Genomic DNA, 22875 nt, shown 5'->3' with positions numbered 1-22875 from the left:
TTAAGGTAGCGCACAGCACTGCAGCTGTGCGCCATTGCTTCCTATGCACACCACATACTCCGGTCACTGATAAGTGCAGGGCGCTGGGGGGGGGGGGGGGGGGGGGGCGCCCTGGGCTGCAATTAGAGTACCTTACTTTGGCAAAACAGCACATAATATAGTCTAATAAACTATATATGTGCAAAAATCCCCTGCCATAATATTAATATAAGAGCGGGAGAAGCCCACCGAAAAGGGGGCGGGGCTATCTCCCTCAGCACACTGGCGCCATTTCCTCTTCACAGCTCCGCTGGAAGACAGCTCCCCAGGCTCTCCCCTGCAGTTTCCAGGCTCAAAGGGTAAAAAAGAGAGGGGGGGGCACTAAATGTAGGCGCAAACTGAATTTATATAGCTGCTATAGGGAAAATCACTTTGTGTTAGTGTAAATCCCTGATTATATATAGCGCTGTGGTGTGTGCTGGCATACTCTCTCTCTGTCTCCCCAAAGGACTTTGTGGGGTCCTGTCCTCAGTCAGAGCATTCCCTGTGTGTGTGCGGTGTGTCGGTACGGCTGTGTCGACATGTTTGATGAGGAGGCTTATGTGGAGGCGGAGCAGGTGCCGATAAATGTGATGTCACCCCCTGCGGGGTCGACACCAGAGTGGATGGATATGTGGAAGGTTTTACACGACAGTGTCAACTCCTTACATAAAAGGTTCGATGACATAACAGCTGTGGGACAGCCGGCTTCTCAGCCAGTGCCTGCCCAGGCGTCTCAAAGGCCATCAGGGGCTCAAAAACGCCCGCTACCTCAGATGGCAGACACAGATGTCGACACGGAGTCTGACTCCAGTGTCGACGAGGACGAGACTAATGTACATTCCACTAGGGCCATCCGTTGCATGATTACGGCAATGAAAAATGTGTTGCACATTTCTGACATTAACCCAGGTACCACTAAAAAGGGTATTATGTTTGGGGAGAAAAATCAACCAGTGGTTTTTCCCCCATCAGATGAGTTGAATGAAGTGTGTGAAGAAGCGTGGGCTTCCCCGATAAGAAACTAGTGATTTCTAAAAAGTTACTGATGGCGTACCCTTTCCCGCCAGAGGACAGGTTACGTTGGGAGACATCCCCTAGGGTGGACAAGGTGCTCACGCTTATCTAAAAAGGTGGCACTGCCGTCTCAGGATACGGCCGCCTTAAAGGAGCCTGCGGATAGAAAGCAGGAAGCTATCCTGAAGTCTGTATATACACACTCAGGTACTATACTGAGACCTGCTATTGCTTCAGCATGGATGTGCAGTGCTGCAGCAGCGTGGTCTGATTCCCTGTCTGATAACATAGATTCCCTTGACAGGGACTCTATATTGCTAACCATAGAGCATATTAAAGACGTAGTCTTATATATGAGAGATGCACAGAGGGATATTTGCCGGCTGGCATCTAGAATTAATGCAATGTCCATTTCTGCCAGGAGAGTATTATGGACTCGGCAGTGTACAGGTGATGCGGACTCTAAAAGGCACATGGAGGTTTTGCCTTACAAGGGTGAGGAATTGTTTGGGGATGGTCTCTCGGACCTCGTTTCCACAGCAACAGCTGGGAAGTCGACATTTACCTCAGGTTCCCTCACAGCCTAAGAAAGCACCGTATTATCAGGTACAGTCCCTTCGGCCCCAGAAAGGCAAGCGGGTTAAAGGCGCGTCCTTTCTGCCCAGAGGCAGGGGTAGAGGGAAAAAGCTGCACCATACAGCCAGTTCCCAAGAACAAAAATCCTCCCCTGCTTCCACTAAATCCACCGCATGACGCTGGGGCTCCACTGGTGGAGCCAGGTGCGGTGGGGGCCGTCTCTGGAACTTCAGCGACCGGTGGGTTCGCTCACAGGTGGATCCCTGGGTTCTACAAGTGGTATCTCAGGGATACAAGCTGGAATTCGAGACGTCTCCCCCTCGCCGTTGCCTCAAATCAGCCTTGCCAGCTACTCTCCAGGACAGGGAGGGTAGTGCTGGCGGCAATTCACAAGCTGTACCTCCAACAGGTGATAATCTAAGTTCCCCTCATTCAACAGGGACGGGGTTACTATTCCACAATGTTTGTGGTACCGAAACCAGACGGTTCGGTGAGACCCATTCTAAATTTGAAATCCTTGAACACTTATATAAGGAAGTTCAAGTTCAAAATGGAATCGCTCAGGGCGGTTATTGCAAGCCTGGAAGAGGGGGATTACATGGTATCACTGGACATCAAGGATGCTTACCTACATGTCCCCATTTACCCACCTCACCAGGTGTACCACCGTTTCGTGGTACAGGACTGCCATTACCAATTCCAGACGTTGCCGTTTGGTCTGTCCACGGCACCGAGGGTATTTACCACAGTAATGGCCGAAATGATGATACTCCTTCGAAAGAAGAGAGTTATAATTATCCCGTACTTGGACGATCTCCTTATAAAGGCGAGGTCCGGGGAGCAGTTGTTGGTCGGAGTAGCACTATCTCAGGAAGTGCTACAACAGCATGGCTGGATTCTGAATATTCCAAAGTCGCAGTTGGTTCCTACAACTTACTGTTCCTGGGGATGGTTCTGGACACAGAACAGAAAAAAGTATTTCTCCCGGAGGAGAAGGCCAAGGAGTTGTCATCTCTAGTCAGAGACCTCCTAAAACCAAAACAGGTGTCGGTGCACCACTGCATGCGAGTCCTGGGAAAGATGGTGGCTTCTTACGAAGCAATTCCATTCGGAAGGTTCCATGCAAGGATCTTTCAGTGGGATCTGTTGGACAAGTGGTCCGGATCGCATCTTCAGATGCATCGTCTGATCACCCTGTCCCCGAGGGCCAGGGTGTCTCTGCTGTGGTGGCTGCAGAGTGCTCATCTTCTCGAGGGCCGCAGATTCGGCATACAGGACTGGGTCCTGGTGACCACGGATGCAAGCCTCCGAGGTTGGGGGGGGGGGCAGTCACTCAGGGAAGAAACTTCCAAGGACAATGGTCGAGTCAGGAGGCTTCCCTACACATAAATATTCTGGAACTAAGGGCCATTTACAATGCCCTAAGTCAGGCAAGACCCCTGCTTCAAAACCAGCCGGTGCTGATTCAAGCAGACAACATCACGGCGGTCGCCCATGTAATCCGACAGACTGACTCCTGTCAGTCACACCAACGCATTTCCACCCCCTATCTGGGGTCTTTTTTAAGGTGAAAAGGAAGCTCGTTGTTGTTCCGCCTTTGATGCATCGCCGTTTCTACAGTTCATGCCTTTGTAACTGCATCTCTGTAAATGGAGGCCCTAGTTTCCATATCCTGCAGAACAGGGCTTCTGGTGGCCTGGTATTAGGCAGGCGGGTGTTACAGCCTTTAGTTTGGGCATACTGTAAGTGCCAGATATGTGTGCACTATCTAATTAAACAGACACCATCGAATCCACAATGAACTCCTTGCAAAACTGTAGTAATCTAGAGAAAAGTATGGAGCTATCTGCAAACCTACAGCTAAATAACTGGGAAATATGAGTCTAGCTTTGAGATTGGCCAATTTGATAAAAGATCTTAACCACTTTGGGATGCTGTCACTTTATATTAGGAGTGCTGTGCATAAATGAGTCCTTCAAACATCAATGAACTGAGATAAAGCAGTTTTAAAGGACAAGTGGTTCAAAACTATTTGCGACATAAGATATAGGGGGTCATTCCGAGTTGATCGTAGCCCTGCAAAATTTTGCAGGGCTACGATCATGTCCATAGACATGCGGGGGGGACACCCAGCACAGGGCTATCCCGCTCCGCATGTCAGTGCCGTAGCTCCCGGCCAGCGAAGATTTAGCGTGCTGGCCGGGAGCTGCTCGTCGCTCCCCGGCCCGCAGCGGATGCATGTGACGTCATGCAGCTGCTGCGGCCCGCCCCCCACACGTTCCGGCCACGCCTGCGTTGGCCAGACCGCGCCCCCCATAACGGCTGCCAAACGCCGCCGTGCCGCCCCCTCCCGCCCAGCGACTACCTCTGCCTGTTAATCAGGCAGAGGCGATCGCAGGGAAACAACGGCCTTTGGCCGTCCGGCACGCGCCGGCGCATGCACAATTCCGACCTGAGCGCTGCGCTGCGATAAACTGCAGCGATCGGGTCGGAATAACCCCCATAGACCAATCAACTCAAACAGTAGTTGGTTACTACAAATAATTGCTCACAAAGGTGATAATAAAAGTTTTTGAATCATAAGGTGAACTTTTTTACCTGTGGATTTCTCACATTTATTGTGTCACATGAGTATGTTAGTATAATTTTAAGACTATTTTGTTTTTTTTACTAATGTATGTTTGTTTTGATATGTAAATCTAGATGTTAAACAGGGTGTCCTCTTTCCTATGTCTGAATATAGGAGTTATATTTATATGTAAAAACCCATTAAAAATAAATCTTGATCTGTTTCACTGCATTTGTTTATTGGAGTATCGTAGTTTAATCTTTTGATATGGCTTCTGGTTGCACAGAATATTTTGTTTGCATACTCTCTTTAAATATGCATGTGCCTACTTTCTTTCTTTTAGAGTGACCACTCTGGTGACGCAGGACACTCTCATAGATGGACATCACTAGAGCTGGTGAAAGGCACTTATACAACTGATGATTCACCCAGTGATATTGCTGAAATTAGGTTGGACAAGGCTGTGCCTTTGAAGGTAAGTGTGTAATGTTACTGTACATGTATAGGAAAAAGTTTTTTTATCATGGCTATAGCCAAATCAGGCCCTCAGAAGGCTAATTACGTAGTTGTGTTACAGAAGTTTTGTCAGGGGTCATGCAGATATTACTTAATACATTTTCTTGAAAATATCTTCATTACAGAAAATATTGTTCACTTGTAATGCATTATATTTCTCTTTCATCCACTAGGGGACACTGGAGTTCCTTAGACATTAGGGGTGTGAAGCTTGCAACCGGAGGTGTGGCACAATATAAAATTAGTATTGTCTGCACAGCCGGCTCCTCCCCCTTCACATCCCTCCTCCCTCAGTTTTGAAAATTGTGCTGGAGGGACAGCACGTGGAGCAACTGAGCTCCTAACTAAATTTTCTTTTGTTTTATTTTTTATTTTTTTCTTGATATGGGCTGCGTCACCCTAATGAAAAGGGAGACAAAAGCCACAGATTTATGAGAGACAACGATCCCTATTGAATGGACCGGCATCTCTCGACAGGAATACAGATGGTAAAGGTGCTGCGTCTCCCTAGGAAAAGGGGGACAAAGCTTGATAATACTGAGAGACAAAGATCCCTTTTGAAGGGATCTGCATCTCTCACAGGAGATCCTCTTTAAATCTGATCATCAGGTCTGTGAGTATTGAAGAAAAGTGTTTTATTTATACAGTAGCCAGCATAGCTGCTGACTTGTAATTCTCAGAAGCCCACACATGGCCACTTAATTTACCCCCTTACGGAAGTTAATTAGCAGATCCCGCAGCGGCGCGCCGGACAGCACAACAGTGTGAGGCGGCCGGGATCCCTTCAGCAGCGCAGCAAGTCTCCCCTGTCAGCATTAGAGAGGCGCCGCTACGGGATATGATTACAGCGGTCCCAGCGCGCGCCGACCAGCAGATCACAATACCGCGCGGCTGAGCTAATACCCTCAGCCGCCGGAGGCGGGGAGAGACGCTGCAGTGAGCGCGCAGCTGAGGAGATTTACTCAGCTGCGGGCAGGCACTGAAAGTACAAGGGGGTGCAATAGGATGCCTCATGTGCGGCCCGAATTTTACAATACTGCTAGACATTAAAGTGTGGGCAGTGGGGCTCACCGATGAAAGATCCCCCTCCTTAATGAGGTGTCCAAAATTTTGCAGTGGCGGCCATCTTAAGATTCACAGCAGGCGCCAAAGTACATTGGAGCCTCCCCCTATTCTAGCTTTATAGTCACCAGTAAATTCTATGTGTACAAACAGCACCCTCTCCTGGTGGAAGGTTATATAGATATATTTATATATATATTTCTCTAACGTCCTAAGTGGATGCTGGGGACTCCGTAAGGACCATGGGGAATAGCGGCTCCGCAGGAGACTGGGCACAAAAGTAAAGCTTTAGAACTACCTGGTGTGCACTGGCTCCTCCCCCTATGACCCTCCTCCAAGCCTCAGTTAGATTTTGTGCCCGAACGAGAAGGGTGCACACTAGGTGGCTCTCCTGAGCTGCTTAGTGAAAAGTTTAGTTTTAGGTTTTTTATTTTCAGTGAGACCTGCTGGCAACAGGCTCACTGCATCGAGGGACTAAGGGGAGAAGAAGCGAACTCACCTGCGTGCAAAGTGGATTGGGCTTCTTGGGCTACTGGACATTAGCTCCAGAGGGACGATCACAGGCCCAGCCATGGATGGGTCCCAGAGCCGCGCCGCCGGCCCCCTTACATAGCCAGAAGACAGAAGAGGTCCGGAAAATCGGCGGCAGAAGACGTCCTGTCTTCAACAAGGTAGCGCACAGCACTGCAGCTGTGCGCCATTGCTCTCAGCACACTTCACACTCCGGTCACTGAGGGTGCAGGGCGCTGGGGGGGGGGGGGGGGGCGCCCTGAGACGCAATAAAAACACCTTGGATGGCAAAAAATGCATCACATATAGCTCCTGGGCTATATGGATGCATTTAACCCCTGCCAGAATACATAGAAAAACGGGAGATAAGGCCGCCGATAAGGGGGCGGAGCCTATCTCCTCAGCACACTGGCGCCATTTTCCCTCACAGCTCCGTTGGAGGGAAGCTCCCTGGCTCTCCCCTGCAGTCACTACACTACAGAAAGGGTTAAAAAAGAGAGGGGGGGCACTAATTACGCGCAGTATTAAAGATACAGCAGCTATAAGGGGAAAAACACTTATATAAGGTTATCCCTGTATATATATAGCGCTCTGGTGTGTGCTGGCAAACTCTCCCTCTGTCTCCCCAAAGGGCTAGTGGGGTCCTGTCCTCTATCAGAGCATTCCCTGTGTGTGTGCTGTATGTCGGTACGTTTGTGTCGACATGTATGAGGAGAAAAATGATGTGGAGACGGAGCAGATTGCCTGTAATAGTGATGTCACCCCCTAGGGGGTCGACACCTGAGTGGATGAACTGTTGGAAGGAATTACGTGACAGTGTCAGCTCTGTATAAAAGACAGTGGTTGACATGAGACAGCCGGCTACTCAGCTTGTGCCTGCCCAGACGTCTCATAGGCCGTCAGGGGCTCTAAAGCGCCCGTTACCTCAGATGGCAGATATAGACGCCGACACGGATACTGACTCCAGTGTCGACGGTGAAGAGACAAATGTGACTTCCAGTAGGGCCACACGTTACATGATTGAGGCAATGAAAAATGTTTTACACATTTCTGATAATACGAGTACCACCAAAAAGGGGTATTATGTTCGGTGAGGAAAAACTACCTGTAGTTTTCCTGAATCTGAGAAATTAAATGAGGTGTGTGATGATGCGTGGGTTTCCCCCGATAACAACTAATAATTTCTAAAATGTTATTGGCATTATATCCTTTCCCGCCAGAGGTTAGGGTGCGTTGGGAAACACCCCCTAGGGTGGATAAAGCGCTCACACGCTTGTAAGGGCTCTACCCTCTCCTGAGATGGCCGCCCTTAAGGATCCTGCTGATAGAAAGCAGGAGGGTATCCTAAAATGTATTTACACACATACTGGTGTTATACTGCGGCCAGCAATCGCCTCAGCCTGGATGTGCAGTGCTGGGTTGGCGTGGTCGGATTCCCTGACTGAAAATATTGATACCCTAGATAGGGACAGTATATTTCTCTGACGTCCTAGTGGATGCTGGGGACTCCGTCAGGACCATGGGGAATAGCGGCTCCGCAGGAGACAGGGCACAAAAGTAAAAGCTTTAGGATCAGGTGGTGTGCACTGGCTCCTCCCCCTATGACCCTCCTCCAAGCCTCAGTTAGATTTTTGTGCCCGGCCGAGAAGGGTGCAATCTAGGTGGCTCACCTAAAGAGCTGCTTAGAGTAAAAGTTTTGTTAGGTTTTTTATTTTCAGTGAGTCCTGCTGGCAACAGGCTCACTGCATCGAGGGACTTAGGGGAGAGAAGTGAACTCACCTGCGTGCAGGATGGATTGGCTTCTTAGGCTACTGGACACCATTAGCTCCAGAGGGAGTCGGAACACAGGTCTCACCCTGGGGTTCGTCCCGGAGCCGCGCCGCCGACCCCCTTGCAGATGCCGAAAAGTGAAGAGGTCCAGAAACCGGCGGCAGAAGACTTTTCAGTCTTCATAAGGTAGCGCACAGCACTGCAGCTGTGCGCCATTGTTGTCAGCACACTTCATAGCAGCGGTCACTGAGGGTGCAGGGCGCTGGGGGGGGGCGCCCTGGGCAGCAATGATAGTACCTTATTCTGGCTAAAAATACATCACATATAGCCCCTGGGGGCTATATGGATGTATTTAACCCCTGCCAGGTCTAAAAAAAACGGGAGAAGAAGCCCGCCGAAAAGGGGGCGGGGCCTATTCTCCTCAGCACACAGCGCCATTTTCCCTCACAGAAATGCTGGTGGGAAGGCTCCCAGGCTCTCCCCTGCACTGCACTACAGAAACAGGGTTAAAACAGAGAGGGGGGGCACTTATTTGGCGATATGACTATATATATTAAAATGCTATAAGGGAAAAACACTTATATAAAGGTTGTCCCTGTATAATTATAGCGTTTTTGGTGTGTGCTGGCAAACTCTCCCTCTGTCTCCCCAAAGGGCTAGTGGGGTCCTGTCCTCTATCAGAGCATTCCCTGTGTGTGTGCTGTGTGTCGGTACGTGTGTGTCGACATGTATGAGGACGATGTTGGTGAGGAGGCGGAGCAATTGCCTGTAATGGTGATGTCACTCTCTAGGGAGTCGACACGAATGGATGGCTTATTTAAGGAATTACGTGATAATGTCAACACGCTGCAAGGTCGGTTGACGACATGAGACGGCCGGCAAACCAATTAGTACCTGTCCAGGCGTCTCAAACACCGTCAGGGGCGTTAAAACGTCCTTTTACCTCAGTCGGTCGACACAGACACGGACACTGACTCCAGTGTCGACGGTGAAGAAACAAACGTATTTTCCTTTAGGGCCACACGTTACTTGTTAAGGGCAATGAAGGAGGTGTTACATATTTCTGATACTACAAGTACCACAAAAAAGGGTATTATGTGGAGTGTGAAAAAACTACCTGTAGTTTTTCCTGAATCAGATAAATTAAATGAAGTGTGTGATGATGCGTGGGTTTCCCCCGATAGAAAATTATTGGCGGTATACCCTTTCCCGCCAGAAGTTAGGGCGCGTTGGGAAACACCCCTTAGGGTGGATAAGGCGCTCGCACGCTTATCAAAACAAGTGGCGGTACCGTCTCCAGATAGGGCCGCCCTCAAGGAGCCAGCTGATAGGAGGCTGGAAAATATTCTAAAAAGTATATACACACATACTGGTGTTATACTGCGACCAGCGATCGCCTCAGCCTGGATGTGCAGCGCTGGGGTGGCTTGGTCGGATTCCCTGACTGAAAATATTGATACCCTTGACAGGGACAGTATTTTATTGACTATAGAGCATTTAAAGGATGCATTTCTATATATGCGAGATGCACAGAGGGATATTTGCACTCTGGCATCAAGAGTAAGTGCGATGTCCATATCTGCCAGAAGTTGTTTATGGACACGACAGTGGTCAGGTGATGCAGATTCCAAACGGCACATGGAAGTATTGCCGTATAAAGGAGAAAAAGACAACGTCTTTTCAGCCTCAGTCCTTTCGTCCCCATAAGGGCAAGCGGGCAAAAGGCCAGTCATATCTGCCATGGGATAGAGGAAAGGGAAGAAGACTGCAGCAGGCAGCCCATTCCCAGAAACAGAAGCCCTCCACCGCTTCTGCCAAGTCCTCAGCATGACGCTGGGGCCGTACAAGCGGACTCAGGTGCGGTGGGGGGGGGGGTCGTCTCAAGAGTTTCAGCACGCAGTGGGCTCACTCGCAAGTGGACCCCTGGATCCTACAAGTAGTATCCCAGGGGTACAGATTGGAAATTCGAGACGTCTCCCCCTCGCAGGTTCCTGAAGTCTACTTTACCAACGTCTCCCTCCGACAGGGAGGCAGTAGTGGAAACAATTCACAAGCTGTATTCCCAGCAGGTGATAATCAAAGTACCCCTCCTACAACAAGGAAAGGGGTATTATTCCACACTATATTGTGGTACTGAAGCCAGACGGCTCGGTGAGACCTATTCTAAATCTGAAATAGTTGAACACTTACATACAAAGGTTCAAATCAAGATGGAGTCACTCAGAGCAGTGATAGCGAACCAGGAAGAAGGGGACTATATGGTGTCCCGGGACATCAGGGATGCTTACCTCCATGTCCCAATTTGCCCTTCTCACCAAGGGTACCTCAGGTTCGTGGTACAGAACTGTCACTATCAGTTTCAGACGCTGCCGGTTGGATTGTCCACGGCACCCCGGGTCCTTACCAAGGTAATGGCCGAAATGATGATTCTTCTTCAAAGAAAATGGACGATCTCCTGATAGGGGCAAGGTCCAGAGAACAGTTGGAGGTCGGAGTAGCACTATCTCAAGTAGTTCTACGACAGCACGGGTGGATTCTAAATATTCCAAAACCGCAGCTGTTTCCGACGACACGTCTGCTGTTCCTAGGGATGATTCTGGACACAGTCCAGAAAAAGGTGTTTCTCCCGGAGAAGAAAGCCAGGGAGTTATCCGAGCTAGTCAGGAACCTCCTAAAACCAGGAAAAGTGTCAGTGCATCATTGCACAAGGGTCCTGGGAAAAATGGTGGCTTCTTACGAAGCGATTCCATTTGGTAGATTTCACGCAAGAACTTTTCAGTGGGATCTGCTGGAAAAATGGTCCGGATCGCATCTTCAGATGCATCAGCGGATAACCCGGTCTCCAAGGACAAGGGTGTTTCTTCTGCGGTGGCTGCAGAGTGCTCATCTACTAAAGGGCCGCAGATTCGGCATTCAGGACTGGGTCCTGGTGACCACGGATGCCAGCCTGAGAGGCTGGGGAGCAGTCACACAGGAAAAATTTTTTCCAGGGAGTGTGATCAAGTCTGGAGACTTCTCTCCACATAAATATACTGGAGCTAAGGGCAATTTACAATGTTCTAAGCTTAGCAAGACCTCTGCTTCAAGGTCAGCCGGTATTGATCCAGTGGGACAACATCACGGCAGTCGCCCACGTAAACAGACAGGGCGGCACAAGAAGCAGGAGGGCAATGGCAGAAACTGCAAGGATTCTTCGCTGGGCGAAAAATCATGTGATAGCACTGTCAGCAGTGTTCATTCCGGGAGTGGGCAACTGGGAAGCAGACTTCCTCAGCAGGCACGACCTCCACCCGGGAGAGTGGGGACTTCATCGGGAAGTATTCCACATGATTGTGAACCGTTGGGAAAGACCAAAGGTGGACATGATGGCGTCCCGCCTGAACAAAAAACTGGACAGGTATTGCGCCAGGTCAAGAGACCCTCAAGCAATATCTGTGGACGTTCTGGTAACACCGTGGGTGTACCAGTCGGTGTATGTGTTCCCTCCTCTGCTTCTCATAACAAAGGTACTGAGAATTATAAGACGTAGAGGAGTAAGAACTATACTCGTGGCTCCGGATTGGCCAAGAAGGACGTGGCACCCGGAACTTCAAGAAATGCTCACAGAGGACTCATGGCCTCTGCCGCTAAGAAGGGACTTGCTTCAGCAAGTACCAGGTCTGTTCCAAGACTTACCGCGGCTGCGTTTGACGGCATGGCGGTGGAACGCCAGATCCTAAGGGAAAAAGGCATTCCGGAAGAGGTCATTCCTACCCTGGTCAAAGCCAGGAAGGAGGTGACCGCAAAACATTATCACCACATGTGGCGAAAATATGTTGCGTGGTGTGAGGCCAGGAAGGCCCCACGAAGAAATTTCAACTCGGTCGATTCCTGCATTTCCTGCAAACAGGAGTGTCTATGGGCCTCAAATTGGGGTCCATTAAGGTTCAAATTTCGGCCCTGTCAATTTTCTTCCAGAAAGAATTGGCTTCAGTTCCTGAAGTCCAGAAGTTTGTCAAGGGAGTATTGCATATACAACCCCCTTTTTGTGCCTCCAGTGGCACTGTGGGATCTCAACGTAGTTCTGGGATTCCTCAAATCACATTTTAAACCGCTCAAATCTGTGGATTTGAAATATCTCACATGAAAAGTGACCATGCTGTTGGCCCTGGCCTCGGCCAGGCGAGTGTCAGAATTGGCGGCTTTGTCTCACAAAAGCCATATCTGATTGTCCATTCGGACAGGGCAGAGCTGCGGACTCGTCCCCAGTTTCTTCCTAAGGTGGTGTCAGCGTTTCACCTGAACCAGCTTATTGTGGTACCTGCGGCTACTAGGGACTTGGAGGACTCCAAGTTGCTAGATGTTGTCAGGGCCCTGAAAATATAGGTTTCCAGGACGGCTGGAGTCAGGAAAACTGACTCGCTGTTATCCTGTATGCACCCAACAAACTGGGTGCTCTTGCTTCTAAGCAGACGATTGCTCGTTGGATTTGTAGCACATTTCAACTTGCACATTCTGTGGCAGGCCTGCCACAGCCTAAATCTGTCAAGGCCCATTCCACAAGGAAGGTGGGCTCATCCTGGGCGGCTGCCCGAGGGGTCTCGGCATTACAACTCTGCCGAGCAGCTACGTGGTCGGGGGAGAACACGTTTGTAAAATTCTACAAATTTGATACCCTGGCTAAAGAGGACCTGGAGTTCTCTCATTCGGTGCTGCAGAGTCATCCGCACTCTCCCGCCCGTTTGGGAGCTTTGGTATAATCCCCATGGTCCTGACGGAGTCCCCAGCATCCACTAGGACGTCAGAGAAAATAAGATTTTACTTACCGATAAATCTATTTCTCGTAGTCCGTAGTGGATGCTGGGCGCCCATCCCAAGTGCGGATTGTCTGCAATACTTGTACATAGTTATTGTTACAAAAATCGGGTTATTATTGGGCTCCGCTGTTATCATGCTGTTAACTGGGTTCAGATCACAGGTTGTACAGTGTGATTGGTGTGGCTGGTATGAGTCTTACCCGGGATTCAAAATCCTTCCTTATTGTGTACGCTCGTCCGGGCACAGTATCCTAACTGAGGCTTGGAGGAGGGTCATAGGGGGAGGAGCCAGTGCACACCACCTGATCCTAAAGCTTTTACTTTTGTGCCCTGTCTCCTGCGGAGCCGCTATTCCCCATGGTCCTGACGGAGTCCCCAGCATCCACTACGGACTACGAGAAATAGATTTATCGGTAAGTAAAATCTTATTTTTTGCCTATAGAGCATTTAAAAGATGCATTTCTATATATGCGTGATGCACAGCGGAATATTTGCCGACTGGCATCAAGTCTAAGTGCGTTGTCCATTTCTACCAGTAGAGGGTTATGGACACGACAGTGGTCAGGTGATGCGGATTTCAAACGGCATTTGGAAGTATTGCCTTATTAAGGGGAGGAGTTATTTGGGGTCGGTCTTTCAGACCTGGTGGCCACGGCAACAGCTGGGAAATCCACGTTTGTACCCCAGGTCGCCTCTCAACATGAGAAGACGCCGTATTATCAGGCGCAGTCTTTTTGTGGACAAGCGGGCAAAAGGTTCCTCATTTCTGCCCCGTGACAGAGGGAGAGGAAAAAGGCTGCAGAAATCAGCCAGTTCCCAGGAACAGAAACCCTCTCCCGCCTCTGCCAAGCCCTCAGTATGACGCTGGTGCTTTACAAGCAGAATCAGGCACGGTGGGGGGCCCGTCTCAATGAATTTCAGCGCGCAGTGGGCTCACTCGCAAGTAGACCCCTGGATCCTTCAGGTGATATCTCAGAGGTACAAATTGGAATTCGAGACGTCTCCCCCTCGCCGTTTCCTAAAGTCGGCTTTACCGATGTCTCCTTCTGACAGGGAGACAGTTTTGGAAGCCATTCACAAGCTGTATTCCCAGCAGGTGATAATCAAGGTACCCCTCCTGCAACAGGGAACGGGGTATTATTCCACACTGTTGTGGTACCGAAGCCGGACGGCTCGGTGAGACCGATTCTAAATCTAAAATCTTTGAACACTTACATACAAAGGTTCAAATTCAAGATTGAGTCACTCAGAGCAGTGATTGCGAACCTGGAAGAAGGGGACTACATGATGTCTCGGGACATCAAGGATGCTTACCTTCATGTCCAAATTTACCCTTCTCACCAAGGGTATCTCAGGTTTATGGTACAGAACTGTCACTATCAGTTCAGACGCTGCCGTATGGATGGTCCACGGCACCCCGGGTCTTTACCAAGGTAATGGCCGAAATGATGATATTCCTTCGAAGGAAGGGAATTTTAGTTATCCCTTACTTGGACGATTCCCTGATAAGGGTAAGATCCAGGGAACAGTTGGAGGTCGGTGTAGCACTATCTCAGGTAGTGTTGCGGCAGCACGGATGGATTCTCAATATTCCAAAATCGCAGCTGGTTCCGACGACTCGTCTTCTGTTCCTAGGGATGATCCTGGACACAGTCCAGAAAAAGGTGTTTCTCCCGGAGGAGAAAGCCAGGGAGTTATCCGAGCTAGTCAGGAACCTCCTAAAACCGAGCTAAGTCTCAGTGCATCAATGCACAAGGGTTCTGGGTAAAATGGTGGCTTCCTACGAAGCAATCCCATTCGGCAGATTCCACGCAAGAACTTTCCAGTGGGACCTGCTGGACAAATGGTCCGGGTCGCATCTTCAGATGCATCAGCGGATAACCCTGTCACCAAGAACAAGGGTGTCCCTCCTGTGGTGGTTGCAGAGTGCTCATCTTCTAGAGGGCCGCAGATTCGGCATTCAGGACTGGGTCCTGGTGACCACGGATGCCAGCCTGCGAGGCTGGGGAGCAGTCACACAGGGAAGGAATTTCCAGGGCTTATGGTCAAGCCTGGAGACATCACTTCACATAAATATCCTGAAGCTAAGGGCCATTTACAATGCTCTAAGCTTAGCAAGACCTCTGCTTCAAGGTCAGCCGGTGTTGATCCAGTCGGACAACATCACGGCAGTCACCCACGTAAACAGACAGGGTGGCACAAGAAGCAGGAGGGCAATGGCAGAAGCTGCAAGGATTCTTCGCTGGGCGGAAAATCATGTGATAGCACTGTCAGCAATTCCGGGAGTGGACAACTGGGAAGCAGACTTCCTCAGCAGACACGACCTCCACCCGGGAGAGTGGGGACTTCACCCAGAAGTCTTCCACATGATTATAAACCGTTGGGAAAAACTCGACAGGTATTGCGCCAGGTCAAGGGACCCTCAGGCAATAGCTGTAGACGCTCTGGTAACACCGTGGGTGTACCAGTCAGTGTATGTGTTCCCTCATCTGCCTCTCATACCCAAGGTACTGAGATTGATAAGATGGAGAGGAGTAAGCACTATATTCGTGGCTCCGGATTGGCCAAGAAGGACTTGGTAACCGGAACTTCAAGAGATGCTCACGGAGGATCCGTGGCCCCTACCTCTAAAAAAGGCATTCCGGATGAAGTCATCCCTATCCTGATCAAAGCCAGGAAGGATGTAACCGCAAAGCATTATCACCGCATTTGTCGAAAATATGTTGCGTGGTGCGAGGCCAGTAAGGCCCGACGGAGGAAATTCAACTGGGTCGATTCCTACATTTCCTGCAAACAGGAGTGTCTATGGGCCTGAAATTGGGGTCCATTAAGGTTCAAATTTCGGCCCTGTCAATTTTCTTCCAAAAAGAACTAGCTTCAGTCCCTGAAGTTCAGACGTTGTAAAAGGGGTACTGCATATACAGCCTCCTTTTGTGCCTCCAGTGGCACCTTGGGATCTCAATGTAGTTTTTGGGTTCCAAAAAGTCACATTGGTTTGAACCACTTAAATCTGTGGAGTTAAAATATCTCACATGGAAAGTGGTCATGCTGTTGGCCCTGGCCTGGGCCAGGCGCGTGTCAGAATTGGCGGCTTTATCCTGTAAAAGCCCTTATCTGATTTTCCATTCGGACAGGGCGGAATTGAGGACTCGTCCTCAGTTTCTCCCTAAGGTGGTTTCAGCGTTTCACCTGAACCAACCTATTGTGGTGCCTGCGGCTACTAGGGACTTGGAGGACTCCAAGTTGCTAGACGTTGTCAGGGCCCTGAAAATATATGTTTCCAGGACGGCTGGAGTCAGAAAATCTGACTCGCTGTTTATCCTGTATGCACCCAACAAGCTGGGTGCTCCTGCTTCTAAGCAGACTATTGCTCGTTGGATTTGTAGTACAATTCAGCTTGCACATTCTGTGGCAGGCCTGCCACAGCCAAAAATCTGTAAATGCCCACTCCACAAGGAAGATGGGCTCATCTTGGGCGGCTGCCCGAGGGGTCTCGGCTTTACAACTTTGCCGAGCAGCTACTTGGTCAGGAGCAAATACGTTTGTAAAATTCTACAAAATTGATACCCTGGCTGAGGAGGACCTGGAGTTCTCTCATTTGGTGCTGCAGAGTCATCCGCACTCTCCCGCCCGTTTGGGAGCTTTGGTATAATCCCCATGGTCCTTACGGAGTCCCCAGCATCCACTTAGGACGTTAGAGAAAATAAGAATTTACTTACCGATAATTCTATTTCTCGTAGTCCGTAGTGGATGCTGGGCGCCCATCCCAAGTGCGGATTGTCTGCGATACTGGTACATAGTTATTGTTACCAAAAAATTGGGTTATTGCTGTAGTGAGCCATCTTTTCTAGAGGCTCCTCTGTTATCATGCTGTTAACTGGGTTTAGATCACGAGTTGTACGGTGTGATTGGTGTGGCTGGTATGAGTCTTACCCGGGATTCAAAATCCTTCCTTATTGTGTACGCTCGTCCGGGCACAGTATCCTAACTGAGGCTTGGAGGAGGGTCATAGGGGGAGGAGCCAGTGCACACCAGGTAGTTCTAAAGCTTTACTTTTGTGCCCAGTCTCCTGCGGAGCCGCTATTCCCCATGGTCCTTACGGAGTCCCCAGCATCCACTACGGACTACGAGAAATAGAATTATCGGTAAGTAAATTCTTATTTTATGAATCTAGATAGAGAATACTATGAGGATCTCCTGTGATATGATATCAATGATTTATTTTCAAAGGAATTCTGGTGCAAAGATCCTACTGAAAATACGAGGAAGCAAGTGAAGCCAACTTTACCATCGTAGCTGTGTTACAGTTGCAGTGTGAGGGTTACATGTCGGCTGGTGTTTACATTTTTATTTTTTATTATTTATCAATGTGTCTTGTTCCTTTTTCTATGTAAGGAAGGGAACAGTACTCCCAGCCGGGTCCAATACCTTCGCTTCCGTCATCTCTCGCAGCCTTTCTCTTCCTAATTTAAAGGGTGAAAGCGCCGCGTAATACCCTGGTAGGGGATTTAAACAACATGCCTAAAGCACCAACCGAGAGGCGGTAGAAGCCAGAGACCTGTTATGTTTGTACGACATGTAACAGAAAGAGCATGCGGGTTGGCAGCTCCGGGGTGTGCGACTCCTGCTTGAACAAGGACGCTCCACCTGGGAGCAGTGCTCCAGCTAGGTCATGGGAGAATCACGCAAGCAGCAATCGGAATGGGCTGCGGGATTCTTTAAGACAAGGGAATTTCTCTTTAAGTTAACGCCGCCCGCACATACAGAAACAAATGTGCGCAAGGCAGTTAAAAGAACTATTCATATTATACTGCAAGGGTGAGTTTATTGAATCTACCCTAGACGCCGATTTTCCACAAGAGGACAGGGCAATCTCAGGTCTTGAGTCTTTAATTGAAGCGGTGAAGGAGCTCCTAAACTCTAGGGTAGAAGAAGTAACGGAGCCTGAAGAATTCAATTGTTCAAATCCCAAATGGCCGTTCAGGAGTGTTTCCCATTCCTAAATCTCTCCAATCTAAAATGGAGGAGACTTGGAAACAAGCTGACAAACGCTTTCAATTTCCAAAACGGTTTCAAGTAACTTACCCTTTATCTGAAGGGGTAATGGATAAATGGGGAACTCCGCCGGTAGTAGTTGCCTCACTAGGAATGCTTCAGATCAAAAGGTTGACGCGGCCTTAAAGTCGTTTTTTGTGGCAGCAGGTTCGGCACAGAGACCCTACGCTCATCTGTGTTTGGATTAACAAGGCCATGGGAGCATGGGCGAGCCGTATTTTACAGGCTATGGAGGTGAAAAATAGCTTGGAAGAGATTACCCAACTGGCGGAACACATTCGAGTATCTGTTTCATACTTGTGTCAGACCTCAAAGTATGCTAGCAGGATTGCATCGTGCATCTCCATATCGGCTGGACGGATTTTATGGCTCAGAGAATGACAAGGACGGTGGAATCCATTCCCTTTGGGAGTGAAATGCTTTTCGGTCCAGAGTTGGACAACTGGATTGCGCAGGCTACGGCAGGGAAGCTTACATTCCTACCTACTCCTTATACGAGAACCATTCTACAGGTTAACAGAGGTTATTCGGGTCCACTGTTTAATTCGGTCAGATCTCAGGCCTTTCGAGCCCGGGGAAGAGGTTTCGGGCGCCGGCACGTGGGGGCAGAGGTAGAGGCCGCTCACAGGCAACACCCAGAAAGCAGGAGAAACCTGTTGACAAGACCGTGACATGACTGTCTCCGAGCTCACCTGGGGTTCCCCCTGGTGGGCGCGCGTCTGGAAGGTTTTCAGGTCATATGGGCCAACACCTCACCAGAATGTTGGATAAACAACATAATCTCACACAGAATAGAATTCCAAGAGAGACCTCACAGTCAGTTTTTTTACAACGGGTTTACCTCTGTGCCCTCAGAAGGCAGAAGCACTACTGACGGCAGTTCAGAAATTACTACGGTCAGAGGTCATTGTTCCAGTTCCCGCCTCTCAGAGAGGAACGGGGTTCTGTTCCAGTCTTTTTGTCGTGCCAAAGCCGGATGGGACGGTCAGGCCGATACTCAATTTAAAAGTTTTAATCCAGTTTCTAAGGGTTTACAAATTCAATATGGAATCAATCCAGTCAGTCATTGCAGGGAGAGTTCAGGGTGTCCATAGACATAAGGGATGCATACCTGCATATCCCTATTTGGTCTCCCCACCAAGCTTACCTAAGGTTGCACTGGTGAGGGATCATTACCAATTCAGAGTTCTACCATTCGGCCTATCATCAGCCCCAAGGATCTTCACGAAGATCATGGCGGTCATGGTTGCAGGTTTTGAGTCTATTAGGGATCACGATAATACCTTATCTAGACGATTTTCTGATCAAGGCCTCCTCTCAACAGAAGCTAATAATGGAGGCTCAGACATCTCACCGATTTCTCATTCAACAGGGTGGATAGTGTATTTCCAGAAATCCAATCTCATTCCAACTCTACGGATTCAGTTCCTAGGTCTCATCTTGGACACGGTGAAATTAAAAATTTTCTTGCCAGAGTCCAAGATCCAGGACATACAGAAGTTAGTGGCTCAGGTATGTTCGATGCTCTCCAGTGCGGCACTCCCGACCATTCCAGATGAACCTCATAGCTCAGAGAGCAGGGTCGCACTGGCTTCTTCATCGGAGAATCCGACTTCACCCGAAAGTACGAGTCTCCTTGATATGGTGATCGTTACACAAGAATCTCGCAGCAGGGAGGAGATTTGGCATTTGGGATTGGAGGATCCTGACAACGGACGCCAGTCTCCGTGGTTAGGGTGCCGTCCTAGAAGACTGTCAGTTTCAGGGATAACCATAAACATTCTCGAACTGAGAGCAGTTTACAATGCGTTTCTCTTGGCCGAAGACCTAGTCATGGGTCATTACGTACGGATACAGTCAGACACTGACACAACGACGGCTTACATAAACCATCAAGGGGGAACAAAGAGCAAGATGGCGTTAAAAGAAGCCACAAGGATCTGGTTGTGGGCGGAAAGTCAAAACACCTTCCTCTCGGCAGTGTTCATTCCAGGAGTGGATAACTGGGAAGCAGATTATCTCAGTCGCCAGGACATGCATCCGGATGAGTGGTACCTGCATCCACGGATTTTCAACATGGTGCTCAGGAGAGGGGGTCTACCTCAGGTTGACCTAATGGCGTCGCAACAGAACCATCAGCTGCCCAGACCTGCCCAGCACAAGGGATCCAGCAGCAGAAGGAGTTGACGCATTAACACTTTCTTGGTGTTACAAACAGGTTTACATCTTTCCACTTTTTCCACTCATACCGAGGGTTCTGAAGAGGTCGAAACGAGAACGAGTGTGGGTGATTCTAATCGCATGGCCACGCAGGAGTTGGTACTCGGATCTACAAGGGTTGTTAGCGGACGACCCTTGGCGGTTACCTCAGAGAGAGGGCCTGCTATCTCAAGGCCCGTTTCACCACCTGGACCTGAACAGGCTGCGTTTAACGGCGTGACTATTGAAACCCGGATTTTACAGAACAGAGGGATACCTAGAACGGCCATTCTTCCGATGCTTGCAGCTATGAAGCCGGTCACAACCATGCACTACAACAGAATTTGGAAGAAGTACATAGACTGGTGTCAGGAACGTGGATGGAATTCGACGACCTTCCACTTATCCAGACTTTTACTTTTCCTTCAGGCCGGCCTAGAGTTAGGTCTGCGGCTGGGATCTCTGAAGTTTCCAGTGTCTGCTATTTCCATCCTTTTTCAACAGCGGTTGGCATCATTGCCAGAGATTCAAACCTTTTTGCAGGGGGTTCTGAAGATCAGCCCCCTTTTCATCATCCCAATGCTCCATGGAATTTATATTTGGTGTTAGATTTTTTTAAATCGCCACTCTTTGAACCGTTACTGAGAACAGACCTGAAATATCTCTCTTGGAGGGTAACGTTGTTGCTAGCCTTGGCTTCGGCTAGGCGGGTTTCCTGAGTTAGGAGCCTTATCGTGTAAGAGTCCTTTTCTAATTTTTCTTGAGGATCGGGCGGAACTCCGTACAAGAGCGGATTTCTTTCCTAAGGTTGTTTTGGGGTTTCATGTAAACCAGCCAATTCTGGTTCCATCTTTCTAGTGTCTCGCAGATGGGGACGTGTCCTTGGATGTTGCGGGTGTACGTACACGTTACGTCGTCCTTCAGGAGGTCCGACCATTTGTTTGTCTTTGATGATGGGCCATAGAAGGGTTGGCCGGCTTCTGAGCAGTCTCTGTCTAGATGGATTAGTCTTGCCATTCAGCAAGCTTATGTTTCCTGTGATAAACAGGTTCCGGTACACGGGTGCTCATACTACCCGGTCGGTGGGTGCCTCCTGGGCGGCTGCCAGAGGTGTTTCCACGACTCAACTTTGCAGAGCGGCGACGTGGTCCTCAGTCCACACGTCCGCGAAATTTTACAAGTTTGATACCTTTGCGTCCGAGGATTCTAAGTTCGGACGTTGGGTTTTACAGGCAACAGACAGCACTCCCTCCCTAGGGGATAACTTTGGGACGTCCCCTAATGTCTAAGGAACTCCAGTGTCCCCTAGTGGATGAAAGAGAAAAGAGGATTTTGGTACTTACCGATAAATCCATTTCTCTGAATCCTCTAGGGGGACACTGGACGCCCGCCTCGGTGCTGTCGACCTGCTGTGTTTATGGTTCTTGTTATAACAGTTCGTACAAACGGTGTTAGTTTTTCGGTTTAAACTGTTTCTTGGATGCTGTTTTAATATGTTGTACGGTTCGGTTCCTCGCCAGGTGCTATAGTATCATGTCCTATTCTCTCAGTCAAATTTTCAAAACTGAGGGAGGAGGGATGTGAAGGGGGAGGAGCCAGGTGTGCAGACAATACTAATTTTAGATTGTGCCACACCTCCGGTTGCAAGCTTCACACCCCTAATGTCTAAGGAACTCCAGTGTCCCCTAGAGGATTCAGAGAAATGGATTTATCGGTAAGTACCAAAATCCTCTTTTTAGTGTGTGAACTAATGTGTTTTATCCAATTGATGTCTATCTACCTATTGTAGTTTGTATTTAGACCGTTCCTACAGGTTTCCACAGCATAAAGAGGGGCAGAAACCTTGGAGAGTGATGAAGTGGAGAGCGATAAAGGGGGACATTTAATAAACAGAATAAAAAATAAAAAAAAATTCAGGATAATGGGATATTTATATTTTCTGGATATAGAGATAAGTTTCTTTAAAAATTTTTTAAAAAAAAGATAAATATCTCTTCTCCAGAGGCAGTTGCATCGCACTCCAAAATGCAGGTAGGGGAGCCACACCATCTGCCACCCAAAACTCTGCCAAACATTGCTGTCTGGGACTCACTGGCAATTAATTGGTGGGACTTCCCTATTTGAATTTTGGAGTGCTACCTCAACTGCCTCTGGAGGAGAAATATGTATCTCTCTTTTTTTTTTTTTTTAAATGTATTTATTTTATTTTTTAAAACAAACTTATCTCCATCTCCAGAAGATATATATATCACATTTTCCTGATATTTAAATATCCTCCATAGTCGGCTCTTAACTGTCATTTTTCAAACACAGCCTCTAACATGGCAGGTTGGACCTGATTAGCTGGTTCTATATCTCTCTTCACTTTATCACTTTATAAGCTACATCTTCCCAACAATCTGATGCAGCATGCCGTCAGCCCTTCCTGCACCTCTATTAGTATGCAGTTTAAGAGGTGTATCACTATTAATATGCATCTTCTGCGCTCTGTGCAAACTGAGACCTTAGACAATATGTACTACATGGTTTGAATCAATAGAGCTAAATACATCTGGTCAAATCTATTAGAGAATAATCTCCATGTTATGGCAACGAGAATAGATATAAAGGCACATAAACCTCCCGAGGGAACCTCATCAGGCACTGTATTTTATAAAGAGCATAGCCACACCTCATTTCGGCATCAGAACACACTTAATTTTAGTCACGTTGTCAGATATCCATATATCTATTATATAAATGCGGAATTGTTATCACATGTAGAATCTTTACGGATAACTAACAGAA

At 48.6% G+C, this 22875-nt stretch overlaps 1 protein-coding gene across 16 annotated transcripts in view; it reads left to right on the top strand.

The window, feature by feature from the left end:
• The window catches only part of MYCBP2 (MYC binding protein 2), a 705517-nt gene that overhangs the window by 371683 nt on the left and 310959 nt on the right, over positions 1 to 22875 (top strand). For all 16 annotated transcript variants that reach the window (XM_063952980.1, XM_063952968.1, XM_063952974.1 and 13 more), the window contains one exon: positions 4524 to 4655. In XM_063952980.1, coding sequence (XP_063809050.1) covers positions 4524 to 4655 — 132 coding nt within the window. The remainder of the gene's footprint in view (positions 1 to 4523; positions 4656 to 22875) is intronic.

The sequence above is a fragment of the Pseudophryne corroboree genome, chromosome 2, assembly GCF_028390025.1.
Source record: "Pseudophryne corroboree isolate aPseCor3 chromosome 2, aPseCor3.hap2, whole genome shotgun sequence".
NCBI classification, from domain to species: domain Eukaryota; kingdom Metazoa; phylum Chordata; class Amphibia; order Anura; family Myobatrachidae; genus Pseudophryne; species Pseudophryne corroboree.
Note: the sequence above shows the minus strand (reverse complement) of the source record. Positions and strands in the feature narration are given on the sequence as shown.